Source organism: Sciurus vulgaris (genome assembly GCF_902686455.1).
Source record: "Sciurus vulgaris genome assembly, chromosome: 9".
NCBI lineage: Eukaryota > Metazoa > Chordata > Mammalia > Rodentia > Sciuridae > Sciurus > Sciurus vulgaris.
The window spans coordinates 92,555,036-92,567,474 of NC_136469.1; the positions used below are offsets into that span (position 1 = coordinate 92,555,036).

Sequence of the window (12,439 nt, forward strand, 5' to 3'; positions counted from 1 at the left end):
TTCCTACCAGTCAGAGGGAATAGATCTCATTAAATCCTCAGGGCATTCAATTGAGACCCTTAAAATGGAGGGCTAACTGTCCCTGGAGTCATTTTCCCCAGGCCTGCCACAACAAAGCTTAAATCCTCATTAGTTATGGATTGAGATGATTTCAAGATAAAATAATTGAGGATCAAAATAAAACTAAAAAGGAGAGTAAAGAAATCTAGATAGTTTACAATATATGATTCACATCTAGTGTAGTGTTTTCCATAATTATTTCTGATGTTAATATTTGCCAAGTTATTTGCAAATCTTTAATATTAGACCATTAATAGCTTTTAGTTAAAAAAAAAAAAACTTGCAGGTACATTTTGGCAAAATATTTATAGGGAGGAGCAGGAGCATAGCTATACACTGCTAATGTGCTCCATTAGTAATATATGCACCACTTAAAATTGCCAGCAGACCTCAGTATAGGTCTGTTTAATGGTTCCAGTGTGCAATTAACAGAACAGTGCAAACCATAATCAAGTGTTGTTCCTTTATTTTTGGACGACACACAGTCAACTCTAAATGTGAAATCAGTTGCAGCCTTTGCCGTCACCAGTTTCCTCACTAGAAACTGAACAAATGATGTTTCTGTAGGAATTTGACTGGAATACACAGCATGTTGACGACAAGGTGTTTTGTGTTTAGACCTCTATAGTGGGGGTCCTCTTCTTAGGAAGAAGAAGTGCTTTTCTTTTTTCTTTTTTGCATTTTTTTTTAATTGTAAACAAATGGGATACATGTTGTTTCTCTGTACATGGCGTAAAGGCATACCATTTGTATAATCATAAATTTACATAGGGTAATGTTGTTTGATTCATTCTGTTATTTTTTCCCTTTCCCCCACCCCTCCCACCCCTCTTTTCCCTCTATACAGTCTTTCCTTCCTCCATTCTTGCCCCCCTCCCTAACCCTAACTCTAACCCTAACACTAACCATTCCCTCCCCCCTTTTATGTGTCCTCATCCACTTAAGAAGTGCTTTTCTTGATACTGATTTTGGTCTGCGAATGTCAGTAGTTTCAGGTTGGAGACTTGTGCTGTGCCTTGCATGGGGTCTGTGGGGGCAATCAGGAAATTTATTAGACATATCATCTTGTTTCCCTCAAAACCTGAGGTCCTCTTTCCATGTTTCAGCATTGTACTTTACATGCTTATTTTTTTTTATCTCTGAGATATTGTAGGTGTTAAAAATTTGAATCTGGAAAACATGGGTTTACTGAATATTGGTGAACCACAGTGCTTTTAATATGTGTCAGCAGTTTGTAATTTATGAGAAGAACAACACAAAAAAGTTACAAATGGGTTTTTAACTGAGTTGAGGGAAAGGAACATGCAGGCTATGTGCTTAAAATGAAAGAAGGAGGATTATATGCAGGAAAAAAAAAAAGAAGTGTGAAGAATATGGATATAAAAAAGACAAGCTTCAGTTGTCTTAGTCTGTTTTCTGTTGCTATACCTAAGGGCCCAAAGCTTAATAATATGTAAAGAAAAGAGGTTGATTTGGTGCACAGCTTCAAAGGCTGTAAGTCCAAAATGAGGTGACCACCCTCTGTTCAGCTTCTGGTGAGGGCTTAGGATAATATTTATATAAATATATGTACATCTTTGGTTTGATGAGGGGTGTAAATGAAAGAATAGGTGCAAAAAGAGCTTATAACAGTGCCTGGGTTACAGAAATTGCTCCTTAAGCTCTCTGTTATACCAATTGTTATTAAAGTTTGTGAACAAAAGCCTAGTGCTCTTAAACACTTGTGGCAGATATATATATAAAGAGTAGGAATACTATCGTTTTTTCCTTCAGATGGGAGTTGTAAAAGTGAAAGGATAACTTATACTTAGGAATGAATTGCACTTCTAGTGAAGCACATCAAAGCAAATGCCTACCGCATGTAGAAACTGGGGAAATGTGTATTCTGCATGAGGTGTGCAGTACCAGTCCAAACACTAGTTCTGCTTTCCCACCTATTCAAAAGTAGAGTGAAATTGAAGTGTTTTTATATTGCAGAGTTATTTCACCAAAATAAAGGGTTAAACACAAACTTTTTTAAGTGAGAAAGAAGTCACTTGGAAAATCATAGCTAAAACTCTGTAAGGTTTAGAAAATAAAAACTGTAGCTTCAAAAAGTCATAATACCTAAAATAGCCTCTGTTGTAGGCTAAAAATTAATATATTCTCTTTGGGGATTTGCCACCTTCATTTTATAAATTTATGAACCTTTTATTCTTTCAATAACAGAAAAAAACCTAATGCTGTTTTCCTACCTGTAGACTTTTATAATACTGCAACTCTTTAAACATAAAATAACATAAAAATCAGAAACATCTGCAATAACATAAAAATCAGAAACATCTGTTTATCCATTAAAAGGAAAACATAATGTGAAGGAATTCAGACCTTATTTGTTGAACTCAGTGAAAAATAATAAGATCAGTACAGTAGATGAACAAATTTTTAAAATGAAGTATGAACCTTATAGTCTTGATTCTTTTACAAATATTAAACTTCAGTAATATATATACACACACATAAAGATATATATGTATATCTACATAAAGATATATATGTATATCTACATGTATATATATACATAAACATGTATACATTTTCTTTATCTCTTGATGACTGAGCATGTGCTATACATCTATAAGGTCTTCAAATGTATTATAACCTCTTCCTCTTGGAATTCTGTCTGAAGTCAAGTGTTATGTGTTATATCCAGGACTCTAACCTGCAAAAGTTGAGAAATACACTGTTATTTAATAAGCTGTTAGCAGTTTTTCACTAAAATGATGGTAACCAATATCATACCAAGTGCTGGATTATTTACAGGTAATACATTGCTCAGTAAATATGCTCAGAGCATTGACTAAAATTATTTTTTCTTTTTTTATTGGTGCATATTAATTATATAGAATGGTGGGGTTTGCAGTAGCATATTTGTATATCCAAAAATTTTAATTTGATCAGTTTTGCTCTACAAAATCTCCCATATCCTCCTCTTATCTTTATCATTTCCAACTGTGACAGGCTGTGGGTACACTCAATAATATTGTTTTCATTCTTTTGCTTTTTTCTCATTTTGTTCCCCAATTTCTTGACTTCATAACAAAAATCAGTTAAGAATGTCTTGCAGTGATAGATTCTATGAGTTTGGAATGTTTTCCTCTTTTTTTCCTTTCAGCCATCAGTATGTTAGTAAAAGCTGTTTTAGCCACAGGAACACTTTTTATTGATTCCTTAGAAGAGATAACTATAACTATATACCTTACTCTATTCTTGAAGTTTATCATAAAAATTTATTGATAATGGGCTACCAAATGGATACATTAGATGTGTGTGTGTGTGTGTGTGTGTGTGTGCACATGCGCACAATGTTTCCCTGTCTAGCAGAATTTCTTGTCTTCTACTCTGTCCATTTAGGTTTTACCCTTATCCCAGCAATATTGAGTCAGGTGTTATCAATTAAAATGTCTTCCTACTCTCTTGTCCTACTCAAGGAGTTAGAATTAAAACTTTTTAAATGGAACTTCTGAGGAAGTGTTTTAAAAAAGTAGACACTTGCCCAGCATGGATTGTGGACCATTTAACCTTTTTTCCTTCCTCTTTCTAGAAGTAAAGCTGCCAAAATTGCAGATGTCATCATGTAATCATCTAGTTTTCCCAAAGAATGGCAAAAGAGAAAGACAAGGGGATTGGGGAATTTGGGGAATCTTGGGGACTTCATCAGCCCTAGGCTGTTTCTCTGGAGATTCATCATGCACCCAGATTTCTCATTAATTTTGTTTAAATAAGTCCTTCTTAGAAATCTGTATTCACAGTGAAATATGATCCTTAACTTTATATCTCCCCAAGAGATTTATATTTTAAAAAGTATTTTGGAAGAACACAATTGAATTAAGTACCTAAAGAAAGGGATGAATAACCTTAATTGATAACCTTAGGTTTTGAAATTGGAATTTCAGCTTTTATGATATGTGATACATTAAATATTTTGTTTTCCCACTTAGTTTTTCTTAATAAAAGTATGTGGTAACATACAAAAAAAAAAAAAAAAGACTTTAAACATAATGTTTAAGACATTTATATTACAGTTTAGATATGAGGTGGCACGCCCAAGAGCTCATATGTGAAACAATGCGAGATATTTTAGGTGAAATGATTGGGTTATGACGGACTTAAGATAATCAGTGTATTAGGCAGGTGGGGTATGGCTGGAGGAGGTGGGTCATGGATGGGGGGTGTGCCCTTGGAATTTATATTTTGTTTGTGGTGAGGAGATCTCAATCTCTGTCTCTCTCTCTCTGCTTCCTGATTGTCATGTCCTGAGCTGTTGTATTCTATCATGACTTTGCCCTGATGCCTCCCTCACCTTTGGTCTTTTGCCTCACCTCAGGCACAGAGCAATGGAGTAGGCCATCTACAGACTGAGACCTCTGAAACCATGAGCTCTAAATAAGCTTTTCCTCCTCTAAAATTGTTCTTTTTTTTTTTTTTTTTTTTTGGTGGTGCTGGGAATTGAGAATTGAACCCAGGGCCTTGTGCGTACAAGGCAAGCACGCTACCAACTGAGCTATATCCCCAGCCCACTCTAAAATTGTTCTTGTTAGATCTTTTGGTCGCAGCAGTGGAAAAGCTGACTAAAGCAATTTACTATTTAAATGGTATCATTTCAGAATTTTCAAATTCTAGATTTCTCTCTCTTACAGAAAGGAGGAATCCTTTATATCTTATTCAAAATATCCCCAAGGCTTAGCTGATAATTGAAAACAGAAGATTGATATAAATAATTTTAAATACATGAATAAATCACTAAAAGTATGAACAAACCCAGTTTGTTCCCAAACATGAACAAACTGATCAAATATGGAACATTCTTCTTTGATATTAATTTTGTTAATGACTTTTCCCATTCAATAAGGTCAAAGCAGTAACTCAGCAGTAGTTTGTTCTCGAGATAATGGTTTTAATTTTCTGAATTTCCGTTTTTTCTTTATTTTTTCCCTTTTATTTTCTTGATGTGCCTCAGGAGTCCATCTGCATAGTAATCCCAGTTTCTCTCTTTTTAGCATCACTCAGTTCCCAAGAATCTGATTTAATTAACCATGGAGAGGGATACTGAGAGTAAACAGATCTAATCATAAATAACACTGAGCCACTTTCCAATCATCAGTGCTCTTATTCTTCTTCTATCTTAACTCTATGGTTTTCTATTTCTATGACAAAAGTTAAAATTTTAGTGATTGATTTACATTGTGTAGCCCTCACCTGAGCTTAGAGATAGAATTCCAGTATCATTTCTTACTAGAATATTACAGTTTACACCCACTTAAAGGGAACATGGCAATATGCAAAAGAAAAAAAAATGATTTTATCAAAACTCTAAAATAATAGTATTGAACATCTCAGTAATATTTATTTTCAAAACACACATGTAGGAAAAGTAAATAAAAAAAGTGGACAGATTTAAAAAAGGAATCAGAAAAAATGACAAAGTTCATTGATTTCAAACATGAATTTCAATTCCTTCATATCTTTAGCTTGATCTTGAGCTTCATATCATATGACACTTCACAATGTCTCTGGTCAAGTGGATAAAGTAGTGAGCTAGAATTTTTATGTAATTTCTACAGTATTTACTAGTTTCTGTAAGGTGGAAGTACTGTACATATTGGGAAATTAGTCTCTGTTCTTTGGATTTACAGGCAATCTTTGTTTTCATCAACAGTTCTGCGATATTGTTAGAACTAAACTTTAGTTTATCCTTGAAACATATTGACACCCTAAGTGAAAGTGTTTAGGTACACTCCTGAATTAACAGAAAATGATTTTCAGGGTCAATTTTGAATTATCAATGTTCTGGAGTTCATTCCATGTTATAAGTTCATGCCTATAGTCATATATATGTCATATATACAATATATATCCTATGTATTAAGTGTTAAAAGAAATTGTATAAAATTATATCCATCACAAAACTCTAATTTACTCAAAATGTGAAGAATAGTATATTGTAGGGTATGGCATCAACTGTGACATTACCAACTCTACAATGAAGATAATCTGTACTGAGGGGCGACAAAAACTATCTCTGCCAGAACACTGGCAAGAGGCTGAAGTGGATACAAACTGCATTAAACACAGAGGCAGCAATGCTGCAGTTTTCTTGCCAACTTCCTGTGGCAGTAGCTCGGACTTCTCTGCATTACTAGGCACCGGAACCCAAGTATATTTCTGACTACTGTTATACCTTGGAGAAAGAACACCAGCAGGACTTTGGGCAGGGGAGATTTTAATCATCTCAGGCTTGTTACTTGCAACCATGAAAGGAGGGCGCAGATGCTGTAGGTCCTCACACAGAGTGGCTCCCAAGGTAACTTGCCCTGATGGGACAGACTGACAGACAGCCAGATGTCCCCGATCTCTGAGCATCCTGACCTGGTGGAGCAGGCACCCATCCCGAGTGACTTCAGAGGGCTTCAACCATGATGTGCGTCAATTGGCCCTGGCTTCCCCACCGCGGACTCCAGTCTGCACACTCCACGACTCTCTGCCCCCACCTTCAGACATCAGATTCTCTGTGCCCTGGGACACCTACCTCTCCCTGCCCTGCTCTTCCCTGGGCTTCCTCCTGGACTTCTGGGACAGCAGAGATTGTTCCTAAGAAATTCCTCCTTCTCACCAATTGTATAATAAAATTGATGTTCCAAAGATTGTTTTTTTTTTTTTTTTTTGCTTTGTTTTAAAAAGGCAGGTTACAACATAGAGAGAAATTTTAAAGAGGAAGAAAACAAAAACCAAACCAGAGAGGGGCCTTAGGGCAAAGGAAGAAGCCCAGCAACCATCCAGGCCAGGGCCAGGACAACAGGGCCTCCTGCCAATGTTCAGTGTAGTCAGAGACTTGGGCACCTTGAACCAGGGTAGATAGAGACTCTCCCCTTGCCCTTAGGGTAGACAGATTCTCTTCTTGAGCCACTGTAGACCTGATTCCACTGCTTTGGCCAGAAAGAATCCCTTTTTCCCAGGCTGCGGGTTCTCCCTGAGGTTTGTGGTTCAGGGCGGGGGTCGGTGGGCCACTGGTGTTAGGCATTGGAGACTCCAGAGTGTTCTGTGGCATCACCTCCATAATCCCATGGGCAGGGAGGCAAGGGATGGGCCAGTGGGCAGGGGAGGGCCTGCCTGCAGCAGGGGCTGGGGGCTTCACCACATGCCCCACAGCCTCTGAAACCAAAATCTCCTCCTGGTCACTGCTAAAGGTCATGGAGAGTGAGGACATGGGCTTTGGGCACTGGAGAGCTTAAACCTTCTCTGGCTTGCTACTTACCAGGAAGGCAAGTGAATATCAAGGAGTAAAGTTCCTAATATGAAGAGCTCCAACAAGATCTTCAGGTATCGATGATATCCCTGGAGAATTCTACTACACTTATGAAGAAGAATAAAACACTCATTTTATACAAACATTTCCAGGAAGCAGAAGCACAGGGAAGCATCCCCAATGTGTTTTGTGGTGCTGGAAATACCCAGAAAAGCAGAAAAGACGCTGCCAGAATAAAACTGTCAAAGAAACCCAAAACAGACAGACCAAAGTCCATCCTGAATATGGACATAAATAGCCCTCTACAAGGCACTGTATTGAAAAGCCAGGAAAGACATGTGATGGTATGGATTCGCGTAGAGTAATTACACAGCAAAATTCAACACCTGTTGAAAAAGCTCTGAGACAGGTAGGACCAGGGAGTGTTTGGGACTAAATTCTATCCCCCAAAGACACATATAGGCTAAAACCTCCCCAGCGAAGAATTAAGGTCTCTCTGGTCAGAAATGGCATGGTTGGGATGTGATTACCAAAGATGGGGTTCAGCGTGGCTTGCTTCCTGCGTATGAGGAGGCCAGAGCAAGTTTGGTTCATTGCCACTTTGGTTATTATACGACTACCTTCTCTCCTGCTGGGTTATTGTTTGTAGTGAAACAGTTGAACTCCCTTGCCCCTCACTTTGGGTATGTCCTATAGATAATCCTTCCTGCTTCCCATGGGGGTTCTATTTCCCACGATACAGGAACAGCACCCTGAAGGGAATAGGCAGCAGGGAGGCTTCCCGAGTGTAGAGAATGCTGCTGTTGTGCCTCTCCAGCCCCACCCCCTTGGTCAGTGATGTCACAATGTTAATGTGGACACACTGTGTTGGATACCATAGAATAAAGTTGGGCTTTTCTGCTACACTAGTCTTTTACATCTTGTAGAAAACAAAAGTAGCACTGGCTTTCATCATTGTCACGGGTTTGCTTTGCCAGAGATCTTTCTGTCTTCATAGTACCTGAGGACCTGATCCAATGTCCTTCAGGTCCCCTCACACAGGCACATCCAGTGGGGACCAACTCCACAAAGGCGCGGACAGGCCAGGAGGCTCCAACCACAGGGATGGGAGGTGACTTTAAGAGTGCTTCTCCAGCATGCCCAAGGACATGGTTCGCTCCCAGCAACACACACACACACACACACACACACACACACAAACACAAGCACAAACACACACGAGTCTATTGGTCAAGCTGGGAACAAAGGCCTATGGCTGTGCATTCATTAACTTCATCATCGCTGTGGCCCAGACTCTGAACAAGAGAATCTTAGAGGAGAAAATGTTCACTTGGGCATCAAGGTCTCAGTTGTCTCAGCCCATTGATTGTTGACTCTATTGCTCTGGGCCCAAGTACAGGCAGCCCACCATGGGGGAAGGACCCAGGGGAGGAAAGCTTCTCTCCTCAGGGCAGCAAAGAGGCAGAGACAGAGGCAGAGAGACTTCGGGAAGGTTGGGGACATGACCCCAGTGAGTCTCGGCCCAAAGAAACTGACCATGTCCCACCTGCCTAGAGCAACCAGCAAGTCAGTCCATTCAACCGAGGCTGGGCTGAAGGTCACATTTCTCCTCAGCCAATCATTTCACCTATAAACATCCCTGCACTAGCTCGGGAGCCTGTGTGTGTGTGGTGTGGGTGGGGGCACCGCACACTCAAAGCATCACAGGCTACAATCCTCTCTACTCTGACTCCAAGGCAGGAGGATCACACACGAGCACACACCTGAGCAGCTGAGGGAGAGCTTGTTTGAAAGGAAATAAAAAATCTGTGTAAATACCCGAGTGATAGAGCATTTGCCTGACACACCAGAGGCCCTGGCTTCAATGGTCAAAAAAACACAAAACACAACCAACCCAAAGCAGGGCTTGAGAGAATGAGTTCAAGCTTCCTGCCCCTCCCATCCTGCAAGGACACAGCAACAAGGTGCCTTGACCTTGCACTCCCCAGTCTCCAGAACCCTGGGAATTTGACTTGTATTGTGAATAAATGGCACGGCCCAAGGTTCTTTGTTACAGCATCAGGAAGGGACCCAGGTATCTGGGAAGGCCTGCATTTCCTCCCAGTATGGGAAGGACATGTTTGCTGGTTCTAGGATTCTCCGCCTGGGTATTTTAGCCTTTCTTACTTTGACCCTCTAAGCCACTGCTTTTGGCGACCCAGGGTTTCTAGAATGAAATCCGGTGGGAACCTTTGTGGGGAGAGGCTGATGAACATTCCCTCCTTCTCAACAGGTGTTAATGCCAAGCCCTAGAGCATCTGAGGGGACAGAGTACTATGGGGTAGCATCACCATGTGAACAAAGGCTACCATGCCTTGGATGCCAAGCATTCTGAGTCGGAAGAAGTAGGAATTGAATGAACACTTTGCTTGTAGAGATGAGGCGGCCTGTAAGAGCCCCAGTGATTAGGGATTCTCATCAGACTCCGGGTGAAAAGACCACTGGAGGACGCCACAGGTTTTAATCTCTAAATGTTGAACTAGCATTCTCCATAACCCCCTGAAAGGAAAACGCTCCTGGGGTCCTTTCTTATTCTTATGATGACAGTGGCAAAGATCCTGGAGGTCCCAAAGGCCAGTGGGGGCTGTGCCCATGAGCGACAGGGTCATCTCATGTTCTGACCTCACAAGCAGCCACTGTGACGCGCTGTCCTACTGCGGCCATATAAGCAGTGGCTGCCCTGGGCTCTTCGTCCATAAGTACAGGAAGCTCTTGGTGGTGACCTGTCGGACTCCCAGATAGTTAGTGCGTTTGGTGGTTGGTGGTTGGTGGCTGGTGGTTGGTGGCTGGTGGTTGGTGGTTGGTGGCTGGTGGTTGGTGGTTGGGGTTTTTTGGCTGTTGGTTTTTTGATTTGGGCTTTGGTTTGTTTGTTTGTTTTGTCTTTTGTCTTTTGTTGTTGTTTTTGGTGTTTTGTTTGGGTTTGTTATTTTTTTTTTAGCTAGCGTCCTTCTTCAGTGTTCCGGTTTTAGGATGCTTGGCAGTCAGAGTAGACAGCATAGAGTAGAGCGGCAGGGGCCCAGCTCCTGCTACGAGGCGGCCCTCACGGACCACTACCAGGTGGTGAGGGAGCTTGGGCAGGGGGGCTTGAGCCAGGTGGTCCTGGCCCGTCATCTCCTCACGGGGGCAGAGGTGGCCGTGAAAGTCGTGCCCAAGACTGAGGGGCTCCAGCACGTCTTGTGTGAACCGCAGCGGTTGATGGCCCTGGAACACCAGAACATCATCCAGCTCTTCCAGGTCATCGAGACCCCGCAGAACATGTACTTGGTCATGGAGCTCGCAGGTGGAGGCGATCTGACGTGCTGCATCCCAGTGTGCGGTGGCCTGAAGGAGGGGAAGGCCCGCAGGCTGTTCCAGCAGGCCGTGTGCGCCGTCCGCCACTGCCACGACAGGGGCATTGCACACCTGGACCTGAAGCCCGAAAACCTGGTGCTGGACACCCAGGGCCGCAGCATCAAGCTCATCGACTTTGGCCTGAGCCTCACCTTCACGCCGGGGCAGAAGCTCAGCACCTTCTGTGGCACCCTCCCATACTGGGCCCCGGAGCGGGTGCGGCAGCTAGAATTCGAGGGGCCCCCGGCGGACGTCTGGAGCCTGGGAGTCGTGCTCTTTGAACTGCTCACAGGGAGACTCCCATTCCGGGCGTGCACCGACAAGGGCCTGCAGAAGCAGATCCTGCGGGCCCGCTATTCCTTCCCCAGGGGCCTTTCTGCCGATGCCCGCAGCCTCATCCAGCTCATGCTGACTGTGGACCCAGCCCAGAGGCCCAGCCTCAAGCAGGTAATGGGCCACCCATGGCTGAGCCAGGGCCAGCAGCCTCCACCCAGCCCTGGCAGCCAGCCGCGCCCCAAACGCCCCGACCCCGCCATCCTGACCATCATGCTGGACATGGGCTTTGACCCCTACGAAGCCTGGGTGTCCCTGGACAAGCAGAAGTTGGATAAGGCCGCAGCTACCTACCGCCTCCTCCAGCACCAGGGACCCCAGGGGGCGGGCCGCGAGCTCCAGGCCAGGCCTGTGCGCCCTCGTGTGGTCGCACCTCTCCCGGCTCCCACAGATGCCCCCGTTGCCCGCGCCAACAAGTGTGCCAGCCAGCCTGCCCTTCCCATGCCCAGCAAGCAGCAGCAGCCCGCGGAGGCCAGGTTGGCGGGGCAGGAGGGCGCTGCTGGTGCCAGCCGGCCTGCCATCCCTCTGCGCTTCTTCCATGTGCACTCGGCCCCGCCCAGCCCAGCCTGCTGGAGAGGCCCTGTGGCCGGCAGGCCCCAGCACCCCAGGCCCAGCCTCAGTAGGCGGGTGGCAGAAGGCCCCAGCTCGTCCTTCCAGGGTTCCTCCTCAGGCCGGTCCTCGGACAGCCACAGGGGCTGGAGGCGGGTCACTGGGAGGATCACCACCTGCCTTCGAAAACTCTGCTGCTGTGTGCCCTGCTTTTGCTGGCCCGCCTCTGCAAGGAGAGTGGCACCCATGCAAGGAGGCCACAGACCCCGTAGGTCCCCACACAGAGTGGCTCCAGGGAATGTGTCCTGATGGGACAGGCAGACCAACAGACAGCAAGAAGTCCCAGAGCTCCAAGCATCCGGACCTGGTGAGCCTGTCCCCGCCCCAAGTGAACTCCAAGCGCTTCAGCCATGATGTGCGTCAACTGGCCCTGGGCTTCCCCGCCATGGACTCCAGTCTGCATCCTCCAGGACTCTCTGCCCCCACCTACAGACATCAGAGACTCTGTCCCCTGGGAAACTTCCCCCTGTCCTGTTCTTCCAGGGACTTCCTCCTGGGCTTCTTGGACAGCAGATATTATTCTTAATAAATTTCTTTTTCTTACCAATTGTATAATAATCTTGATTGTTCCAAAGAGTGGAAAAAACAGGTCAGCAGGAACAAAACCCAGGAATTTCTAAGTGGCTAAGTTTAATCTGCACTTCTGCTTCATTGTACCTGAGCTGTGGGTGTATGGGACTCCATTGTGCTCATGTCCTAATTTTTGTTTGAAATATTTTTAATTATACAAAGGGGGTGTGTCATACTTTGCTGTTTGCTGCTATAACTGAATGTCACACATTT

The 12,439-nt window shown here is 43.8% G+C and overlaps 1 protein-coding gene across 1 annotated transcript; it reads left to right on the plus strand.

The window, feature by feature from the left end:
- Positions 1-7,425: 7,425 nt before the first annotated feature.
- On the plus strand, positions 7,426-12,182 carry LOC306669281 (sperm motility kinase 3A-like; the record flags this gene model as incomplete). The annotated part of the gene is made up of 4 exons (XM_079153126.1): positions 7,426-7,689; positions 9,402-9,492; positions 10,323-11,864; positions 11,914-12,182. 4 exons carry the CDS (start codon positions 7,426-7,428, stop codon positions 12,180-12,182), a joined length of 2,166 nt encoding a protein of 721 aa, XP_079009252.1.
- Between the last annotated feature and the right edge of the window lie 257 nt (positions 12,183-12,439).